The sequence below is a fragment of the Crocodylus siamensis genome, chromosome 6 (assembly GCF_052110815.1).
Source record: "Crocodylus siamensis isolate JL-2025a chromosome 6, ASM5211081v1, whole genome shotgun sequence".
Classification (NCBI taxonomy): Eukaryota; Metazoa; Chordata; order Crocodylia; family Crocodylidae; genus Crocodylus; species Crocodylus siamensis.
In genome coordinates, this window is record NC_143400.1 from 21,761,167 (window position 1) to 21,783,948 (window position 22,782).

The 22,782-nt window shown below is 50.2% G+C and overlaps 2 protein-coding genes and 1 non-coding gene across 3 annotated transcripts; all 3 read left to right on the forward strand.

Moving 5' to 3' along the window:
- Positions 1 to 3,022: 3,022 nt before the first annotated feature.
- On the forward strand, positions 3,023 to 3,943 carry LOC149861586 (olfactory receptor 14A16-like). Its single transcript, XM_090052566.1, has one exon. It carries the CDS (start codon positions 3,023 to 3,025, stop codon positions 3,941 to 3,943), a length of 921 nt encoding a protein of 306 aa, XP_089908692.1.
- Positions 3,944 to 12,140: 8,197 nt separating this feature from the next.
- TRNAS-CGA (transfer RNA serine (anticodon CGA)) lies at positions 12,141 to 12,222 on the forward strand. Its single transcript has one exon. It is a non-coding gene; the product is annotated as a tRNA-Ser (tRNA).
- Positions 12,223 to 19,136: 6,914 nt separating this feature from the next.
- Positions 19,137 to 20,102, forward strand: LOC149861588 (olfactory receptor 14A16-like). The gene has a single exon (XM_090053779.1). The coding sequence runs from the start codon at positions 19,137 to 19,139 to the stop codon at positions 20,100 to 20,102; it is 966 nt and encodes a 321-aa protein (XP_089909905.1).
- Positions 20,103 to 22,782: the final 2,680 nt, after the last annotated feature.

Sequence of the window (22,782 nt, forward strand, 5' to 3'; positions counted from 1 at the left end):
GCTGGGGATGGGCTGTGGGTTGGTGGAGCTGGCCCCAGCAGCCAAAAGGTGCCTGCAGCTGGGCCTGGGTGCTAGCAGGCCTGGCTGGAGTCTGCAGCAGCCTGCAGCAGTCTGCAGGCCTGAACAGCATGAGCCTGGCAGTGGCAGTGGGGTGCAGGCAAGCTGGGGTAACCGGCCTGTGTTCTGCCCAAGGGGACACAGGGGCCTGGAGTGACCTCCAGCTCCCTGATGGTTTGCCCCAGGGCTTAACACGCCTGCAGGCTTTTAAAGGCCTGAGGCAGGGGCCCTGTGGCAGGAGAGGCTCCCAGCCCAGAGCCCTGGAGCTAGCCTCAGGCCAGGCCACTAGTGGCAGGGCTGATATGGGAGCAAATTTGCTTTCAGGTCACCTCTACATGTGCATTACTGTGCAGTAACTAATAATGAGTAAATTTCATACTTGCATTTGCAGGTATCAAATTTACTCATAATTAGAGGTTTTTACCGAACAGTAGGCATGTGCACGTGTAGATGCACACACTTACTGCACAGTAAACTATGCTGCTGAGCAGTTAAGCATCTTCTGTAGATGTGCCCACTGATAACTACCTTAGTGCAGGGTCTTAACCCATGGTAGGTGCAACCTGAAACAGCAGTTTACCGCTTTTTTTAGAGAGGGTAAAAACAATGACCTAGAGTCAGGACCAAGCTTCCACAGACAGTGAGGTGCTAAAATATGTAGGTAATCAGCTAGTGGGATTTAAACCAGCTGCTAAGCAAAGGGAATTAGCCAACCATCTTATGTAGCTTTTTAAATTCAACTGAGCATCTGTCTGTATCTGTGGGTGCCTTAAAACCGTTGTTCCACAGATAACATACAGCTAGAAGCAGGGAACCCTGGGTGAAACTTATGACCTGTGCCTTCTGGTAGGTCAAGCAAGAAACCCAGATATGTCCCCTTGCCTTTAAATCTTTTAGTTCGGGGTTGTTTGCCTCTTGGCCTAGGCTTCTGAGCTATACAGAGCTCTAGGGAATGAGTCCCACAATCCCTTAGAAGAGTGACACAAATAAGCCTGCTTACTTCAGCTTCGATTCTTTCACACCAGGGATCTGCTACAGCTAGTTTATTTGTGCAGAGAAATAGGATTAAATCAAATCAGTGTCTTTGTCATCTAGAAACTACAGTAGCAGAGGAAAGAGAGATTAGATAAATTGAGAGTTGAGTGATGAGCAAAGAATCCAGGCAGTGGAAGATCAAATGCAGCAGAAGATTGTGGAGAAGACCCACAAAGAGCAGCACAGTAAGTTGCTTGAAGTGTGAATACTAAGAAAGAAAAGCTAAGGGCATAAAGCAAGTCAATGAGATTAGAAATCTGTTTTTGGCACCATTGCTGCAAAGCAGAATTGAAATGCTGTGAACAAATGAGCATAGCATTGAAGTAGTACAGTAGACGCCCTCCAGAACTCGGCTTCTGGTCCAGGTGCCAGTGTAACTAAACGTGGTCACACAGAGCAGAAGTAACAGAGATAGTAGTATGCCCTTTTCACATCGAGCTGACTATCCAGCTGGTATGAGGCACCATATGTTAATTTGCAAGCAGGGGGCAGTCAGTCTGCGTGCAACCCTTGGGTGTGGAATTATTACGTACAGGATGTGTCTACACATCACCATACGGTATGTGGAAGTACTAAAACACGGCACAGTAACCACCATACTGCAGCAAATGGGTGACACATGCTTAGATTTACCAGCTATGTTGCTGTAGTGGGGTACTATACCTGGGGAGCACGCCACTACAGTGACATAGCTGGTGATCACGTGTAGACCCACGTGAACACTATGTTGCCATAGCATGCCATATGGCAATGTACCGCATTGCTATGTCACTGTAGGGTGATGTGTAGCCGCACCTACAAGCAGGGCTGATCTAGCTAGCCATCAGGTGAACTAGGAGGTCACTTAGGGTGCCAAAATTTGGGGGCGCCAAAATTGTATGCAGAACAAAATAACAGGAACATCATTCTAAATAACAGCCCTGGCCGACTATGACTCCACCTTGGTCTAAGACCTTTGGTCTGGGAAGGGGAGAAAGACCTCTGAAAAGATCTCAGAGGAAAGATCACTGGAATCGGGACTCCTACCTTTTCAACTCTCAAGTGGACTTACGACAAGAGCATACCGCTGGCAACGGCATCTTAAAAGATGAACCCCTAGTCCTATACCATCTTACAGCTCATGACACTGATTTCTTTCACTAAACATTTTTGTTTTATTGTTTTATTGTTCATGTTGAAAATCAAATAAGTACATGTAAAAATTCATTCTAGACTCTTATTTTCCTCTATATTGGAAGTGGTGGGGGCTCCGAGGTACACAGTTTGCCTAGGGAGCCAATTATCCTTGACCGGCCCTGCCAACCTAGCACTATGCAGTATATCCCCTGGAAGAAGGAAGGATGCTATATTGAATATTAGTGTTACAGTTTTCTGCACAAGCTGTAAGTGTGTTTTTCACAGTGGGGTTGAGACCTGCCTCCTATGACAGTAAAACTCAAGGTGGTTGTATTTTGCTCTATTTTTTTTTCTAGCTGAGTATTGGTGTTGTCCTTGACTCAGCCCTGTGGCCTCTACAATCATTCTACCAAGTAACTCTACTTTAATAATGAACCTGACTATGGCACTTATTTTAAAAGTGTGGAGAGCTTACACCTCCTAGGTGATAGCAACAATTGATCCTTCTCGCAGTGCCTGGTGAATAATACCGTCGTTCAGCTCGGCGTACAAGTCAGAACATGTCTTCAAAAGCAAACACTTCCCCTAGAAAAGGTTTTTCAAAAGTCAGTTTTTCAAAAGTCAAAATTTCAATCAAAAATGAATGTCGATTGAATATCTGGCAGCAGACAGACAGACAGCATGTGTCTTTGAAAGTGAGTTTGTGAGAAGTTTTTGACAGGAGAATCACAGCCACTCATATTTGTTTTTCTGATTGTGATTGCTGCTCCTGTTCTTTCCTCCACAGGCATCCCCCAGCGGACTGAAAAGGGCAATGGCCAACCAAACCACTGTAACTGGCTTTCTCCTCCTGGCATTTTCTGACAGCCAGGAGCTGCAGCTTTTATATTTTGCCATCTTTCTAGCAGCGTACCTGATGGCTCTGATAGGTAATCTCCTCGTTATCATGGTGGTAGCCCTCGACCACCACCTTCACACTCCCATGTACTTCTTCCTGATGAATTTGTCCATCCTAGACCTTGGAACCATCTCTGTCACTGTTCCCAAATCCATGGCTAATTCCCTGTGGCACACCAGGTCGATTCTCTATGCTGGGTGTGTTGCCCAGGTTTTCTTCTTTTTTTTTTTTGCTACAGCCAACTTTGCCTTCCTCACCATCATGGCATACGATCGATACATTGCCATCTGCAAACCACTGTACTATGAGACCATACTGAGCAGGAAAGCATGTGTCCAGCTGACCGTCAGTGCGTGGGTCACCTCCGTTCTCTACTCTGCACTGCACACTGGTAACACTTTTCGGTTACCTTTCTGCCACTCCAATGTCGTCAACAAGTTTTTCTGTGATGTCCCCCAGCTGCTCCAGCTCTCCTGCTCTGACTCGTATCTCAGTGAGGCAGGGATACTTGTCTTCAGTGCGTGTTTATTTTTTACCTGTTTTGTTTTCATTGTTGTATCATATGTTCAGATCTTCGGTGTGGTACTGAGAATCCCTTCAAAGCAGGGCCGCCATAAAGCCATCTCCACCTGTACTCCTCACCTCATTCTGGTCTCTCTGTTTATTCTCAGTGGCATATGTGCCTATTTAATACCTACTTCCAGCACCCCATCAGCTCTAGATTTCATAGTAGCTGCTCTGTATGCCATATGGCCTCCCACGGTCAATCCCATCATCTACAGCATAAGAAATAAGGAGATCAAAGGTGCCCTTGGTAAAATTCTTGTCTGGAAATAATTCACTTGGAAGAAAGAGTCCATTTTTTTTCTCATAAGTGTCATTTAATTATCTTTTTCTTCACGAATAAATATAACTGGTAGAAATGTTTACCACAGTAAGGCAGTACTCAATCCACTGAAATCAGTAAAATTCCTGTACATTTAAGTCATCTTAATTGCAATTATAGTTTCATAGTTTCATAGTTTCTAGGGTCGGAAGGGACCTGAGCAGATCATCTAGTCTGACCCCCTGCCATGGCAGGAAAGAGTACTGGGGTCAAACGACTCCAGCAAGGTGTTCGTCCAGCCTCCTCTTAAAGACCCCCAGGGTAGGGGCCAGCACCACTTCTCTTGGAAGTTGGTTCCAGACCCTAGCCGCCCTGATGGTGAAGTCGCACCTCCTGATATCTAGCCTAAATCTCCCCTCTGCCAGCTTGTGACCATCATTCCTGGTCACTCCTGGCGGTGCTCGGGGGAACAGGGACTCCCCCAATGCCTGCTGGTCCCCCCGACTAGTTTATAACAGGCCACTGGATCCCCCCTCAGCCTTCACTTGTGGAGGCTGAACAGGTTCAGGTCCCGTCGCCTCTCCTCGTAGGGCCTGCCCTGCTGCCCCCGATCATGCGAGTGGCCTCCTCTGGACCCTCTCCGTGCTGTCGACATCCCTCCTGAAGTGCGGCGCCCAGAACTGGATGCAGTACTCCAGCTTCAGCCTGACCAGTGCTGCACAGAGGGGGAGGATCACCTCCTTGGACCTGCTCAAGATCTGTGGATGCATGACAAGGTGCGGTTGGCCTTCCTAACTGCCTCCCCACACTGCCGGCCTATGTTTGTCTTGGAGTCAATGATGACTCCAAGATCCTTTTCTGCCACCGTGCTGACAAGGGGAGTTCCCTAACCTGTAGGTATGGTGCTGGGTGTTCCTCCCAAGGTGCATCACCTTGCACTTGTCTGTGTTGAAACGCATCCCATTCTCGTCCGGCCACCCTTGTAACCTGTCCAGGTCTGATTGTAGCCTGTTGCATCCTTCCAGTGTGCCCACTTCCCCCCACATCTTAGTGTCATCAGCAAATTTGAACAGGTGCTTTTTACCCCCTCGTCCAAATCACTGATGAAGATGTTGAACAGTGCGGGCCCGAAGACCGAGCCCTGGGGGACCCCACTGCCCACGTCCCTCCGGGTTGAGAAGGACCCATCCACTACCACCCTCTGGGTGCGGCCCTCCAGCCAGTTGGTGACCCATTTGACTGTGTGGGTGTTGACACCACAGCCCCCCAGTGTCTTAATGAGAACGGGGTGAGAGACAGTGTCGAAAGCCTTCCAGAAGTCCAGGAAGACGAAGTCCACTGCTACCCCTGCAGCTAATGATCTGGTGATCTGATTGTAAAAGGCCACCAGGTTGGTCTGACAGGACCTGCCACTGATGAACCCCTGTTGGTTGCCCTTAAGCATGCAGTCCCCTGCTGGCCCCTCCTGGATGTGTGCCAGCATAATTTTCTTGAACAGCTTGCCTAGGATCGAGGTAAGAATAACCGGCCTATAGTTTCCCGGGTCCTCCTTCCTGCCTTTTTTGAAGATGGGGACCACGTTGGCTCTCTTCCAGTCCTCCGGTACCTCCAGAGCACCACGAGTGCTCGTACAGCCGTGCCAGGGGACTTGCAATGACCTCGGCCAGTTCCTTTAGAACTCTAGGGTGGAGATCATCCGGGCCGGCTGACTTGAATACGTCCAACCCCTCCAGAAGCTCCCTAACTAAATCCTCGCTAACCCGTGGCCCAGGTGTGCCTCCCCCAGGGCCTGAGAGGGGCCCAGCAGGGAGGTGGCTGTTCTGGTCCCCACTTAGGAAGACGGAGGCAAAGAAATCGTTAAACATGTAAGCTTTGCCGTCTGGTGTGATGACCAAGTTTCCCAATGCGTCCTGCAAGGGCTCCACGTTACCCGGGACCTTCTTTTTACCCCCTATGTATTTAAAAAAGGACTGCTTATTGTCCTTAATCTGGGAAGCTAGCCCCAGTTCCATCTCTGCCTTGGCCTTCCTAACTGCCCCCTACATCCCTGAGCAACTGCAGAATAGCCCTCCCTGGTGATGACCCCTTCTTTCCATTGGGTGTAAGCCTCCTTCTTAGCAAGGAGACATTCCCGGATGCTTTTGGTGAGCCACGGAGGCTTGTGTGCTCTCCTGCTCCCTTTGATCCGGGTTGGGATTGGAGGATCGTCTCCTTGAGGAGTGACCACTCTCCTTGGACACCTGGCTCCCCTCCCCTCCGGGACCTCAGCGATTCTCCAACTATCTTCCTTAGCTTGTTGAAGTCCGCCCTCCTAAAATCTAGGGCCGCTGCCTTACTGCAGGCCTTTGCCACCTTGCGCTGGATGGTGAATCCCAGCAGGCGATGATCGCTGTCGCCCAGGTGGTCGAGCACCCACAGCCCCCGCACCAGGTCATCACCCGTAGCCAGCACCAGGTCCAACAAGGCGTCCCCCCTGGTGGGGCTGTGCACCTCCTGGGTTAGATGGAGGTCCTGCACTCTGGCCAAGAACCTACGTGAGCGGTCAGACCTGGCTGACTGCTCTTCCCAGCAGATGTCTGGGAAGTTCAGGTACCCCATTACTACCACATCCTTAGCCTTCACTACCTCTGTGAGCTGACCCAAGAATTCCTGGTCAAGCTCCTTTCCCTGGTTGGGAGGTCTGTAGTAGACTCTCACCATTAAATCTCTTTCCCCTCGACTGCCTTGTACTCTCACCCAAAGCACTTCAGAGTGCCCCTCCCCTGACTCCTTGCTAATCCACGAGGATGTGTATTCCTCCTTAATATAGAGCGCCACGCCCCCACCTCTATTTCCTATCCTGTCCCTCCTGTACAGCCTATAGCCCTTGACATTCACCGCCCAATCATGCGTTGCGTCCCACCACGTTTCCGTGGTCCCCACTATGTCCAGGCTGGTGTCAGCCAGCAGGAGGGTGAGTTCCTCCTGCTTGTTTCCCATACTATGAGCGTTTGTGTAGAGGCATTTGAGGCCTCCTGTGGGTGTGTGTACTGACCCCCTAGTCCCAGCGTTACCCTGGCCCCTGTCTCTTACCTGTTTGTTCGCTTCTCTCGTTGGTCTGGGGTGGGCTGTAGTTGTGGTGCTGTTTGGTCTGGCAGTTTGATGTTTCCACCCTCATCTTCCCCTTCCCCCGACGGGCCTACTTCAAAGCCCGCCGGAGGAGGTTCGCCAACCTAGAAGAGAACACGCTTACCTTTAGGGGAAAGGTGGAGCCCATCCTGTCCCAGCATGTCTTTCATCGTGATGTGCCGGTCGTGGCTGAGGAAGCCAAAGCCCACCTCGAAGCACCATTCCTGTAGCCGCCAGTTGGTCTCCGCGATGCACGTTTCATGCCGTCTGCCTCATCCACTCACTGGCAGGATAGAAGAGAAAACCACCTGTGCGCCCATCTCCTTCAGCACGCACCCCAGAGCGTGGTAGTCCTCCATCAGGTGATCAGGGCTCCTCCTGGCCGCATCGTTAGTGCCCACATGGAGTAGGACCATGGGGTAATAATCGGTGGGCTGGATTACGGTTTGGAGCATCCCTTTCACGTCCTATTAGATCCTGTATACTTAGAAATTTATACTATCTTCTTTCCCATCCCAAGGGGGCTTGGTGACAAAATGTTCAAGATAGTTTCCTATAGCTCCCATGAATTAAGATGAAACTTTGTTCTGCACTTGTAAGCAATGTACTTGGTCAGTAATCCTCCACAGTCAAAGCAGGGCAGCACACATAGTGGCAGTGCATGCTGCCCAAACCAGAGCCTGGCTTGCCAGAGCCATGCTCCAGCTGTTGGCCAGGCTTCTTGCCATAGCTGCTGCCCTAGGAGGCCCCCAGGATCTCATGTAAGGCTTCGGGAGCCAGCACAGGTGGTGACCCCATCCAACACAAGGTGTGCCACTGCTACGGGTCCCTGGAGAAACAAACATCCTCACTCATCTGGACATGCCGAATAAGTCAGTCAGTGGGCTTTTTTTCTTCTGAACAGGTACTTGGGAGTGATTGGGAAAATGGATGCGTGGAGGGACAAAATAGGGAATGTTTGCTTAAATGGATCTGTACATGAGTTCTCAGCTGTTATTTACATATTTCTTTTTTTTTTCTTTTTAAATAGGGTATCCCGAGAAAGAGGAGTACTTTCTCTCCATAGTGATGTAGAGCAGAAAGTGTCAGCATTACTGAGCTCTTGTTGAAATGAATATTTTACTGCTGCTGGTATTACTCAGTTATTAAAACTGAGTGTTGCCATGTATAGCCTCGACTAAGGCTATACCATATTAAAGAAAGAAAGAAATATATTACTCATGCAATGGAATTTGTGTACAGCTGAAGTCAGAATCCACCGGTAAGAAGCAGTTCACCCTGTTAAACCTCAACCCCACGTGAGGCCCAACGACTAGGGGAACCGACGAATCAGTTGCCCATGGGATCACGAGCACGACCACTCGTGGGGCAAACAAGCACACACTGCGTTCAACAGCTTTACCGAAGTGGAGGCAACTTCGGGCACGTCCCCACCAAACTGAGGAGCGGCCCAGAATATCATTGCATTCATACATTTATACTTTCCAGTCCACGCTCATTAGCATTAAACCATGCCCAGTTTCCCCCTGTTACGCCCACAGCTCCGCCCCTGCATTTACATGGAATTGGCTATGCATTCGTCCTTTACCATGAAACTTGCCAATCTGCCTGCATGAGGTCATCACCCCTACTACCTTCGGTCACTTGCAGTTAACCATCTTAAAAGCCTACTTTTGCATTTTCCCTCTTGATCTACCACTGGTTTCCTCCCCTGTCTGCTTTGAGTCCCTCGATTCCACAACTAACCAGTCAAATGGTTAGACAAATGATTCACCATTTAAAACCCTACATCCCACTATGTAAACAAACATCGAAAACAAACATTACATTTCTGCTAACTTTAGCATCTTGAGCCTTATGCCTGGTCAAATCTCCAGCTTGGGCACAGGTAAGCAATGTACGTATCAGCGGCAAGACCAAGACCTTTCAGTGGTCAGGCTCAGCACAAATCAGCAAGGGAAAAGAGTGGGACAAAGAGCAGATTGCAAACAGGGGAAAAGGAGCGGGGAAAAAGGGGCAGGAAAATGCACGAGACAGGGCGGGAAAATGCAAGGGTTTACCATCCTAACAATGCCCTTTCCAAATGCAGTTTAATATATCTACTGCTTGATACTAGACAGGCCATTGGTTTGCCCCTGTAAGACGCTTCTTGTCTTCTCAACAAAAAAATTGTTGAGTGATGCCATTAAAATCTCCTCTAGTGCTTATCCCAGCCTGGGCCCAGCTCAGCCAACCAGCCATGGCACAGATGTCCCTGCCCAGATCCATCCTGCAATGCCCATTTTTCCCTACATGGACCTGAGGGGCCTTGGGAACTCTTGCCTCTCCTGGCCAACCTCTCACCCATTATTGTTTAACTCAGAATACGGAGGAGTTACAGGCAGCTGTGGGAGGTAAACTGTCCTGTTTACTGGTCCTGAGCATCTTCAGTTCCTCCCCCCCACCACTAATACCCTGTTTTCTTCTGACTCAGTATCTTCATTAGCCAGTGCCTCAACGCAGAAGGACTCCACAGGTCCACTGGCGAGTAAACCAAGTAATTATGTACATAACACATCACTTTTTTGGGGGAAAAAAAAGAGTAATTGTTTCAGAACAATGTTGAAGGATCCTCAGAGGTTAAATCCTGTCAAAATGGCCATTCTTATCTAGGTGATGTCCTAAAAGGCCATCTAGTTTTGCCCCATGAGCAAGTAGTTCCACATGATGTTGGCATTTGGTGTAGAACATGATGCTTATTTTATATTTGGATGAAAAAAGGCATAACAGATCTTCCTAGCACTAGCAATTTCTACCTTGCAACTTTCCTAAGGGAAATCTAGCTAAGACATTGTGAGTTTCTTGTCCTGCTGATTTCAATTTAGGGACCTCCAACACCATGACAGAAGTGATGGTCCCATCAGCTCATGCTCCCAACCCCTCTCCTCTGCCATGCAGCTGACAGGCTCCACTGAAGGAAAAAAAAAAGGTGCCATAACTCACTTTGCATCTACCATGGGGCCATACCATGCTACTATCCACACAGGTAGTAGCAAGTCCTCCTCCTTTTTTACTTGTTTCTCTAGGCTTTTAGACTCCTTTAAAATTATAGTATAACTTGATAGCAAGACCCACCAGGCACTAAAGAGAAGAAGTTAAGATAATTAGGACTCTGGGGATCTAAACCCAATGCTGCAATGAAGGCCAGAAAAAGTTTGCCTACAATGATTCCTAAGCACCTAAAATTCAGCTTCTGTACATGTTCAGAAGCAATGCATTTGAATGAGCTAAGTAGGTGTTTCCCTTCTAGGTTCCACTAGGCACATCAACATGTGCCTATTAATGCAACATAATAAACACCAGCTCTTACTGTGCCAGTTTATTGCTCCCAGGTGGAACATTTACCCACGTGCCCAGGACCATAGTCTGTTGAGCCAAGTCGGAGCAGTTCTGGCTGGCAGACAGCATTGGAGGGTCAACCTGCCAGATCAGGGCTGTTCTGACATGGATAAACTTGCTGTGGAGAGGCTGGCTGGGGCATGAGGGTGATCTAGTGTGAAGTTAGCTGGTAGGCAGCCCCCGTGCTAAAGCACCATCATGCCCCAGCCAGCCAGCTCAGCATCTACACATGCACTATTTACAAGTCCTACCCCCCATTAACCCATGCTGGGTATCCCTCAAGATATTGCCAATAGCTAGTCTGTTAAGGATTGATAATCTTTTCCAAATCTTTCCCAGGATAGAGGTCAGGCTGATGGGCCTGTAGTTTGCTGGATCTACTTTCCTCCCTTTCTTGAAGATCGGCACCACATTGGCCTTCTTCCAGTCTTCGGGCATTTACCAGAGCGCCAGGAGTTCTCAAAGATCTGTGCCAGGGGCTGAGCTATGATGCTTGCCAGCTCTTTGGATACTCTTGGGTGTAAACCATGAGGCCTGGATGACTTGAAAGTATGCAGCCTGTCAAGATCTTCCTTCATGAATCTCCCTCACCCGGGCCTCCCTGTCCCACAGTGAGCAGAGGCATCCTATGGGACTGGTGAAAAACTGACACAAAGTACCCATTTAGCAAATTTGCTTTTTCCTGGACATCGGTTGTCAGTTGTGCCATCTGGTTCAGCAGGGGTCCAATGTTGTCCTTGCTTTTCTGCAGTGGTAGTGGTGGCTGGGAGGCTAAAGCAATAGGTTTGAAATCTTTTTGAGCTTCCCCCTGTGCAGGTTCAAATCCTGTCAGCTATGGCTTGGGCTGTGTGGTACCTGGGCTCTTTTGCTGCTGGAGCCGGGGCAACCCCCAGTGCAGGGGCCTGGCATCTTCTCCAGCTCCCTGGGCTGAACTTCTTCGACACCCACAGCAGCTGTCGCTCACAGGGTAGAGGCGCAAGCAGGAACGTGTCACCCGGACGTTTTGGCAGCCCAAGTAGAGCGCCGAGGCTCAGCCCCCTGGGTGCGCGGGCAAGACCAAGGCAGCACGGGGCTTGTTCTTTTGCCCTGGCAAAGCCGAGGCCGGCAAGCTGCACCCAGAGCGCGAGAGCCACGGTGCGGGCCCCTTGCCCGCCTGGGGATACTCACCGCTATACTAATGTGGAGAGGCCCTGGGCCTGCTCCCGCCCGTGCTGCCACTGCCCATGGGCTACCCTTGCATTGGCAGGGCCACCAGCCTGGGCAGGGAAGCCTGTGCAGCCCTTGCTCTGGGCTGTGCTGGGGGAGGGCAGCAGCTGGACAGGTGCCCGGGCAAGCCAGCTGAGGTAGCGGGGCTCTTGCGGCTGGCGTGGCCAGAGGCAGCCTCCCAGGAAGACAGCCTGGCTTACCAGGGTGGCAAGGCCTGGAGAGCAGGCAGGCAGGTGGCTGGGGCACAGCTGGCCTTCCAGGGCCTGAGCTGAGGGCGGGTGGCTTGGCCCAGGCTTTGCCCAGGGTCCCCACAGGGGCTTGGCGCCATGTGTGGTGGGGTGGGCTCCAGTGGCAGGGCTGGCCGGCCCTCGCTCCCGCCTGGGACTCCCTTGCCTCTGGGCTTTGGAGGTCCAGGGCCTGGGGCCCAGGCTGTGCAGCCAGGGCGGGAGCACCTAGCAACAGGGTGCCATGCCCAAGGCATGGGGCAGAGGCCGGGGAGCACACACCAATCCTGCAGTAGCTGTGGCCGAGTGGTTAAGGCGATGGGCTCGAAATCCATTGGGGTCTCCCTGCACAGGTTCGAATCCTGTCAGCTACGGATTGAGCTGTGTGGTACCTAGCCTGTTTTGCTGCTGGAGCCGGGGCAAGCCCCAGTGCAGGGGCCTGGCATCTTCTCCAGCTCCCTGGGCTGGACTGCTTTGACACCCACAGCAGCTCTCACTCACAGGGTAGAGGGACAAGGTATTAGTGTTTAGCAGGAGGACAAGTTCATCCTGTTTATTCCCCAAGCTCCTGGCATTTGTGTATAGGCATGCAAGTATCCCCTTGGGGGCCTGTGACAGGGGGCCTGCTTGGGGCCGATCGCCTCTTGGGCTAATTGTCCACCTTCTCACCCGCCATGTCTTGATCTTAATAATTAACAGAGGTGTTAATTAAGCGGGAGGCTGCCCATTTTCTGCCCTGCTGTCAGGGAGACGCTATCTGCAGCTCCATTCCTCCCCTACTCCGCAGCCCAAGCCTTGCAGGTGGCATCTAGGTGTTGTCATCATCACTGGCCCCACACTGGGCCCCAAAATCCTCCTGATTGAACCCCAACCTGGAGTGCTCACATCAGGCAGCCTCATCCGCCTTCATACAGACTATGTAGCTCCCTGATACCATTTTTCCGTCTCAGGTGTGGCCCCTCCTGGGACGTTTGGCTACCAGCCCTGGCCCACCTCCAAGCCAGTCAGGACCCCTGCACCTCGGCTCTTGGGTGCCCCTCGAGGAGGGCCCCTGGTCCTTTAGACCAGTCTGGGCCGGACCAGCACGGGCCGGTCGAGGGTACTCTCTCAATCAGTTGGAGTCTCCAGCCCCTCACTCCCTCCAGGGGTCCACCCTCTGGGCCCAGATGACACTATAATGTTCTCATATGCACCAGTCCCACATGATGGGCCCCCTTCAGGCAGAGTCTGCTGCCATGATACTGGGCCAAATCTCCCTGCCACTGGTTCCCCTTCAGCTGTGGTCCCCTCACTGGGACCTTCGGCTCCTTTAGCTCCAGCCTACCCCCAGGCCAGTCAGGACCCCAGGCCCCTGGCTCTTGGGTGTCCCTCTCAGTGGGCCCCCTAGCCCTTCGGACCCTCCTGGTCCTGGCCCCCACCTGGGCCAGTCAGGGGAAGCTCTGACAGGCCTTGATGTATGACCCTTACTCTTTCCCCAGAGACCCCCTCTCTGAGTCCTCCTTCATGGATGTGGGGAGCTGGGGTACCTCACACCATGACCGGTGCCGCAGGGTCTCACAGGGGACTCTCACTCCCCCCTGGGCAGCAGGTCGTGGTGTTACTATGCATGTCATTTTCAACCCACACGCTGCCACCCAACAGTGAAGGACTTACTGGGGTCAGGACTCAGCTTTCACTCTCTGGCTGAGCCCCCATTCTCCCCTCACTGGGCTCCAGGTCACCCTGCCCCCTCACACTGGGGCTTCTCGCTGCTCATAACACCCCCTCTACTCAGGGTCTCAGGTCTTCCCTCTTAGGCAGAGCTGAGGTGGCCGGAGCAGTGCCTAGCCCCAACTCTCCCCCTCAGGGTCTTGAACCCCCGCAGGGCTCAGATGGCCTCAGCCATACCTGGCCTCCAACTCCCCACTCTCCTCCTCAGGGCTCGCACCCTCACAACTACCTCCGATGGAACTGCACCCCCATGACTACTTCCGATGGAATGCGACCCACCCGAAGGTGAGGTTGTTACCAGATTTGGCCATTACTTTGGGGTGTGCCCATTTAGTAGGGGTACATTTCTAGGGTCTTCGTAATTATATCAATATGCTGCTTGTGTTACTTGTGTTTCTATACAGAGCTGTATGTCCCCCTTCTGCAAGTCCTCACCCCCAATGGATGGAGCTATCTTACTGGACTCAGTTTCAATGGGGCTGGGTTCCTTCAGTCACCAAATCAGTCATACACACAAACACACACAAATTAATGTGACACGCCTGACCCAGCTGGGTTGATCAGCATGGACAGGCTGACACCCTCATGGCCAGGAATCAGTTCATCAGAGCAACAATAAACTGCAGTCAGACACAAGCACACAGTTAAACAGAATACCTCTGAATCCGGCTGGGTGTCCAGATGACACCCTCATGGGCCAGCCTTCAGTTCTTTAGGGCTCGTCTGAGCCAAACTGGGTCAATCAGCCCGTACAAGCTGACCCCCTTATGCATTTCAAACACAGCATGTCCCAATCTTTAGCCTCTTGATGAGCAGATCCTGCAGTATTTTTGGGCTTCACAGGGATCTTTAGCTTAGGCAAAAGAAGTGTTGCTGCAGAGCAGAGTAGAGAAAAATATACCCAGTTACTACCAGTCTGACTATAAAAGTTATTTATTGCTAAGTAGATGAAATATATAATGGCACTAGTAGTAATAGACATGCAAAGGAAAACAAACACAAACAATTACAATACTACCCTGGTTTCACTAAGTATTTGGGGAAACTTAGCTCAAGCTTAACTAATACAGTTCAGGTTCAGAATTTTATGCCTAGAGAGAAAAGAGAAAAGAGAGACAGCTGGGATCTCACCAGTCCAAGGCACTCGGGTTGCAAAGCTGACAGGTGAAAGTGCTCAGCATGATCCTTGAAGGGAGATGGTCCGCCTCCTTCAGCCTCTTGAGAAGAAAGCAGGTGGTGTCAGCACATGCACTACTGCTTTTTACAGATTTTTATACCCTCAGTTCAGCTTCTTTCAAGCAATTCTCAATAGTGTAAATCATTGTCTTTTCTCTTGACGGGGGTTGTCTGGTTTGGAATCTCTCAAGAAACTGATTGATAATCAGGAGAAACATAAGGTTAAGGAGTAACCAGACACTTAGGAACCAGCTTGAAATTCCCATGGATAGCAGATATACTGATGGGATATCTCCTGGTTTCTTCAGAAACAACAGATATCTTGCAGCATCAGGGTTTTGGATTTTTACTTGTGAGCAAGCCTCAGCTTAGCATGACTTTTCCAGATCTTATAATAGTTGTTTAACAGACTTAAGGCAATTCTTGGAGTGTTCATAACCTTTGTGGGGGGAGTTTTAGCCAATTAAGTTTACATCGGCCTCCCGTAGTGGGACCGGGGAATGTACGGCCTGAGATGCCAATTAAACTTCCTTCTACTTAAAGGGTGTGGGTGTGTGTGTGCGTGCATGCGTGCGTGCGGTCCTTTGTAAATCCAGATTAGAACTCATCTGATAAATGCTGAGCGTGGTGTGTGGGTTGATTAGCATTTGGAGCACAGATTTCCCATCATGCATTGCTCCCCTGCTTCTCTGATCCCAGAACTCTCTGTAGTCTCCGCTTCGGACTTTATGTTCTCCATCTCCCATGTAAATGAGTTGTCATCTGGTTCCATCTCAGATGCAAATGCGAACTAGGGCAGTTGTTTCACTCTTGTCACCCTTATCTGGAGGGTTTTAGGTGCATCTTTCTGCAACTTAATCTGTTCCTGTTTAGGTAGAAGAGGGGGATGGGATTCTTTGCGAGTCCACAGCTGCATCCCTAGACAAAGAAGCACCACTGTATACACATAACGATAACATGGACATTGCTAACATTTTATTACCTCATTGCTGATGTAACCCGGGCAGTACTCCAAGAGGTACTCCCTCTCCAACTGAAGGGATCAAAGCAGGTGCACAAGCGCTGTGGGAGGTGTAAGGACTCTCCTCCCCCTACAGAGCAGAGCCAGACCACCAATGGGGACTTAACCATATACTTTTTAATACTGGGAACATAACAGGCATAAATCAGAGAGTGTAGTGGACTCTACAATGCCCCAAGGAGGCAAGATTCAACAAAGTTTAGACACTTACAATCATTGACAAAAAACAGGGTTAACAAAATATAAAACACAAACAGCAGAACAAACAATACAGGTTGGTGAAATATAAAAAGGCACAAAATGCAAAATGTCAAATAACATGGAAATATAGGGCCTAGGTACCTGGAGGGGGAGAAAACACAAGGGCCCCTTTCTACTGCAAGATTTGCTTCTCATTAGCTCATGCACCACAGCTGGGACTTGAACTCAGACCTCCCACGTGGGAAGAAGAAACATTGCCACACTATCTATCACCAGTGCTAGCACTGCTCCAGCCAAGGGGTCTTGACCTTCCCAGGGCCCCAGCCTCACATTGAATTGCCTGGTCTCTGATTGAAGGAGCTGGAAGCAGAGCAGGGAACCTCTCAGGTCACTGCTCAGATCCTTGCTGGAGCAGGGGAGTCTCTCCCACTGGCTGCAGCCTCTCTTAGGCGATCCTGGAGCCAGTGGGAAACCTCTCCTGCCGCCCGCAAGCCACGCTGCTGAGGGTCCCACCGCTGCCTACAGGTCCGGCTCTTTCAGGCTCTTCCGGGGCCCTGCTCCTGCCCCGCTGGCTCAGCTCTGTGAAGCTCCTTCCTTGTTGTCCCTCACTGGTCTCTCCTGAATCAGCCCACAATGCCCCTTTTGTCCCCCTCCAGGTGCCCCAAGGGGCCAATCAGGGGACACAGGGGGTGAGCCTCTGGGGCCTGATTGGTGCAGAAAGGGAATCCCAAGTCCTCCAATCATCTTTTGCCCTTTCAAAACCCGTGGGCTAGGTCGCTGCCAGCTAGCCCGTCACATTGACCTCCCATTTTTTTGTGATGCAGTTCATGCTGCTAAGCTGACATATGCAGGCTCCTGTACATGTGATGAAAGGACCCTGTACACATGAGGAAATTGCTCCTTTTAGTGGTTTAATTGTCCTTTTTAAAGATATAATCGCATAACACTGTACATGTTCGGTGACATATTATGACTAACATTGTAACAGTGTACACCTTCAGCAGCGTATTTCAATCTAAACGATTTTTCATGTAGCAAACTAAAATGCATCCCATGCATTTCTATGCAACAAATTACAGCAATATTCGTCATGTGTACAAGGGGCCGATCTGGAGAAGGCATCGGGGACAATGTACAGAACACTGGAAGCTTAGGCGTGCTTGGGGAAGCTCAGGCTTGGCAGGCTTCCAGTGCCCTGTGCAATGTCCCCAACACCTTATTCGGCTGCCAGAACACCCACGTGCCCTCCTTCCACCTTTATGGGGAAGCCAGCCTATTCCCTGGGGTGGGCCGGGGTGGTGGGAAGGTGGCAAGGATGATGTATGGGGTGCTGGAAGCTGCCAAGGCCAAACTTCCCCAAGCATAGCCAGGCTTCCAGTGCCCCATGCACCCTTGAATCCGGTGGGTGCTGCCTCCAACCTGGGGCAGCACCCACACAGGTAGAAGCCACCCCAGGTGGCCCTGCGGGTACTACCACGTGGAGGGAAGCACCGAGCCCTCTCGCAGCTCAGGAGCTGCATGACCCGGTGGCAGCTCATGGAGGCATGCTCCACCAAGAAAAAGAAAGGAAAAAACCGGAGCATTAAAAGCCATTTGGTGATGCTACTTGTGTAGCATCTTGTGTAGACATGGCCAGTGAGATGCCTAAAGAATTGGGTAAGCCAATAGTGGGATTTAAAATAGCCCCTAAGAAAAGAGAACTACCCAACCAGTTCATACAGCTTTCTAAATTCAACTGAGCATCTGTCTGCATCCGTGGCTGCTGAAAAACCATTGTCCCGCTGTCCCCCAGGATGCATAGAACTAGAGACAGGGAATCTTGGATGAAACTTATGACCTGTGCTTACACAAGGGCAAACTGGAGAGCCACAATTGTCTCTTTAGCTTGAAAAGCTATTAATTCAGGATTGTTTCGCTCTGGGCCTCTGCTTCTGAGCTATGCAGAACTCTAGGGAATGAGTCCCACAAGCCCATAGACTAGTGACACTGATAAATCACCTTACTGCAGCGTCTGATCTTTCATACCAGGGAGGCACAAAGTCAGCTACAGCCAGTTCATCTGTAGACAGAGATAGGCTTGAATCAAATCATTGGTGTCTGTGTCATCTAGAAAGTACAGTGGCAAAGGAAAGAAAGATTAAATAGATTGGGGGCTGTGTAATGAGCAACGAATCCTGGCACTGGAAGATCAAATGCAACAAAAGCTTGTGGAAAAGACAAAACAAAACCCACAGCAGTGCAGTAAGTGGCTTCAGGTCTGAATACATAAAATGGGAAGCTAAATGGCTAAAGAAAGTCAATGAGACAGAAATTCTGTGTTTTTGCCATGGTGTTGCAAACTAAATCGAAATGCGGTGAACAAATGAGCTGAGCACTGGAGTAGTAAAAACTCTGCTTTTTGTCCAGGTGGCTATGAGACAGAGCTTGATTACACAGAGCACAAGCAACAGAGAGGTAGTAGTAGCACGCCTTTTCACTTCGAGCTGACTATCCAGCTGGTATGAGGCACCATATGTTAGTTTGCAAGTAGGTGGCAGCCGGGCTGTGTGCAAACCTTGGGTGTGGAATTAGTACATACAAGCTGGCACTATGTGGTATATCCCCTGGAAGAAGGGAGGATGCCTTTTGAAATATTAGTGCTACAGTTTTCTGCACAAGCTGTAAGAATGTGTTTCACAGTGGGGTTGAGACCTCCTTTCTAGGACTGTAAAATTAAAAGTTGTATTTAGGTCTATTTTTTTTTCTAGCTGAGTTTTGGGATAGGTGTTGTCCTTGACTCAGCCCCATGACCTCTGCAAGAGTTCTACCAAGTAACACTAGTCTAATAATGAACCAGACTATGGCACGTATTTTCAGAAGTGTGGAGAGTCTACCCTTCCTAGCTGATAGCAAACAGTGCCTGCTGAATAACACTGTTGTTCAGGCTGCTGCACCAATCAAAATATGCCTTCAAAAGCAAACACTTACCATAGAAAAAGTCACTGTATAAAAGCCAACATTTCAATCAAAAAAGGTTTTTGACTCAAAATCTGGCACCAGTGAGATGCTGTGTGTGTTTGAAAGCAAGTTTGTGCAACGTTTTTGACAGGAGAATCAGAGATTTTAACCTTGCTTATCTGATTGTGACTGCTCCCCCTGTTGTTTCCTCCACAGGCATCCCCCAGCAGACTGAAAAAGGTGATGTTCAACCAAACCTCTGTAACTGAATTCCTCCTGGCATTTTCTGACAGCCAGGAGCTGCAGCTTTTATATTTTGCCATCTTTCTAGCAGCGTACCTGACGGCTCTGATAGGAAATCTACTTGTGATCATGCTGATAGTCCTCAACCACCACCTTCGCACTCCCATGTACTTCTTCCTGATGAATTTGTCCATCCTAGACCTTGGAACCATCTCTGTCACTGTTCCCAAATCCATGGCTAATTCCCTGTGGCACACCAGGTCGATTCCCTATGCTGGGTGTGTTGCCCAGGTTTTCTTCTTTTTTTTTTTTGCTACAGCCAACTTTGCCTCCCTCACCATCATGGCATACGATCGATGCATTGCCATCTGCAAACCATTGCACTATGAGACCATAATGAGCAGAAGAGCTTGTGTCCAGCTGGCAGTCAGTGCGTGGGTCAGTGCCCTTCTCTACTCCTCACTGCACACTGGTAACACTTTTCGGTTACCTTTCTGCCACTCCAACATCATTAACAAGTTTTTCTGTGATATCCCCCAGCTGCTCCAGCTCTCCTGCTCTGACTCGTATCTCAGTGAAGTTTGGCTTCTTGTCTTTGGTATGTGTTTATATCTTAGTTGTTTTTTTTTCATCATTGCATCGTATGTTCAGATCTTCAGGGTGGTACTGAGAATCCCTTCAAAGCAGGACCGGCGTAAAGCCATCTCCACCTGTACTCCTCACCTCATTGTGGTCTCTTTGCTTATTTTCACTGCTGCAGTTGCATACACGAAGCCCACATCCAACTCTCCATCAGCTCTGGATCTCATGGTGACTGTTATGTATGCCGTACTGCCTTCAATGGCCAATCCCATCATCTACAGCATAAGAAACAAGGAAATCAAAGCTGCACTTGGGAAATTTATTGGACGCAAATTATTCACTTGGAAGAAAGTGCCCATTTTTTTTCTAATAAGTGTCATTTAATTATCTTTTTCTGCATAAATGTATTTAGCTGGTAGATGTCTTCACCAAAGTATGGTAGTTCACAATTCAGACCAATTCCCCTAAAGGAGGTAATGCTTATGTAGATTTAATTCATCTTATTTACAATTAGACTTTCTTGACTTAGAAGTTTACATTATCCCCTTTCCCATCTCAAAAGAGTTTGCTGACAAAGTGTTCAAGGTGTGTTGCTACAGTTAAGATTAAACCTTACTTTGCCTTTGTGCTAATGCTCCCCCGAATTCAATCCACCTGTAAGTGTGCACTTGGGAAATAGTCCTGCACATCCAAAGGTGGCTGGATGGGATGCTAGTCACATAGCTTCCGTGTGTACTATTACCTACAGAAACTGGTGTAGCTTAGCAATGCTGACCCCAGGAACTGCTAGATCATGAAGACATAAAAGCCATCACTGCTAATTCATCCCCTTCTTTGTAAAATCAACAGCAGTGCTAAATACTTACTGGGTTTCAGGGAATCTCTGCTATCCTGTGGTGTGAGACCTCATCTCTGGGTCTTTCATGCATACCCTCCATTACTCAATCAGTGGGCTTTTTTCTTCAGGACAGGTATTTGGGAGTGCGTAGGAAAATGGATGCATGCAGGTAGGGAATGGGTGATGTTTGCTTTGATGGACTTCTGCCTGATTTTCCAGCTATTACTTCCTCATATCATTGCTTTCATTTTAAATGGGGGATCCCAAGACACAGAAGGGGACTCTCTCTCCACAATGATGAAGAGTGGAAAAGATGACTAGTAACTTTCCACACCCCTGAGCGATGGCTAGAAAATGGTATTTAGAGATTTGTTTTTGGGAACTGGCTTGTAGGTATATATATGTATATATTAGAATAATGCTTCTGAACAGTAGCAAAAGTTAACTGATTTCCAAAGGCCTGGTTCTCACACACTTTTACCGCCTTCAATGCAGACAGGTGTCTAGCCCAGGCAAGCAACAAGGCCAATGGATATACACATAGCCTGGGAGAATGTGGACATGTACAACACTCTTCCCTAACATGAGATAAGGTGGCACCAGACCACAGGGGCCAATAGTGGGGGCCTAAGAGTTCCAGTTCTGGGGGAACATACCAAATTAGGACACTGGAAAGCCCATATTAGGATGTGTGCATGCGATGGGCTTGTGAAACAAAAGAATATGTTGATAGGCAATGTTCCCTGTAAGGAGCAGTGGTCCATGAGCACACTGCTTCAATCCATGAGCGCACTGCTTCAGTCCGTGAGCACGCTGCTTTAGTCCCACCTCCCCGTTTTGTCGTGGCAAGGTCCGCCGGTAAGTGTCCCAAAGTAAGTGTCCAGGCAGGAGCGGGCAGGGTTCAGCCACCACCTTTCTCCACGCTAACTGCTGCGCAGAGCAGCGCAGTGGAGTGCTGTGGTCCAGCCATAGGCCCGGCACAAACAGTCGATTGTCATGCTGTGGCCCAGGCATGGGCCAGACACATGGGACAGGGATGGGGACAGAGCCGGGGATGGGGATGGGGATGGGGACAGAGACGGGGGCTGCGGCTAGGGCTGGGGGCTGGCGTGGGCTCTGCCATCACAGAGGAACTGATCCACAGGCTCTTCCAGCTCCAGGGAACAGCTTTGCTCCCCCACATCACCCCAGAGAGCAGGAGGAACATGGCGTCAGGGCTGGGGAGCGAAGCAGTTCCCCGGACCCAGTGGAGCCCACGGAGCAGTTCCCTTGAGCCTGCAGAGCATGCGCCAGCCCCCATCCCTGCCTTGCCTCACCTTGGGAAGGAGCCGCTGCCTGCCCCATGTGAGCCTCTGCTGGCTCCGGGGAACTGCTCCACTCCCCAGCCCTGACGCCATGTGCCTAATCTCTCCCTGAGGCAACGTGGGGGAACAGAGCGGTTCCCCGGAGCCAGCAAAGCCCGCGGAGCAGTTTCGCAGAGCTGGCGGAGCCCACACCAGCTCCCAGCCCCCCTCCCCATCTCTGGCCCCATCCCCATCTGCCCCCGCATCTCTGTCCCTGTCCCCATCCTCCTCCCCACCCCTGCCCCCGCCTCGGGGAGGAGCTGCTGCCTGCACTGCATGAGAAGCGAGGAGCTTACCTTCGGTAAGTGTCCCACGCCAGCCCCGGTGCCTCTGCCGCACCGTGTACCCAGCTTCTCTCTGGGCGGCTGCACAGCCTTAAACACTTGTGCATGGCAAGATTTTTACTTGTGTGTGGCCGCCCGTGTGTAGCTTAGAGCGAACACTGCTGACATGACAGACTGTGGACGGTATAATGACCACAGAAAGACCAAGCAGTGATAGACATGGATGAAGAGTTATCAGGCTGAGGGAAAGAATGCAAAAGCAGAGACTTAGAGCAAGAAAGGGGGGTCGAGGAGGGCCCCCAAGCCCACATGGACAGAGGGATCCCTGAGAGGGAGACCCAAGGCCAACATGGGCAGAGAGCATGCTACCAGCCCATCTAATCCACGCCCCCCGGGATGCGGGGAGAGCTTGGCCTCTAACCTCCAGGCTGCTGACATCTGACATTCAACTGAGAACCTCAGAGTGAAGCTTGCGTCCTGGCCAGATGTATCACGACTCTCATGAGAGCCCTAGGATTGGTAGCTACAGAATTGCTTGGATTATTGTTTCCTGTTATCACTCTGCACCAATACATTTGCCTATTATTGAATGGAAGGTT

Excerpts from the sequence above, each read along its gene's own strand:
- LOC149861586 (XM_090052566.1), top strand. The coding sequence starts at position 3,023 with ATGGCCAACCAAACCACTGTAACTGGCTTTCTCCTCCTGGCATTTTCT.
- LOC149861588 (XM_090053779.1), top strand. The coding sequence starts at position 19,137 with ATGTTCAACCAAACCTCTGTAACTGAATTCCTCCTGGCATTTTCTGAC.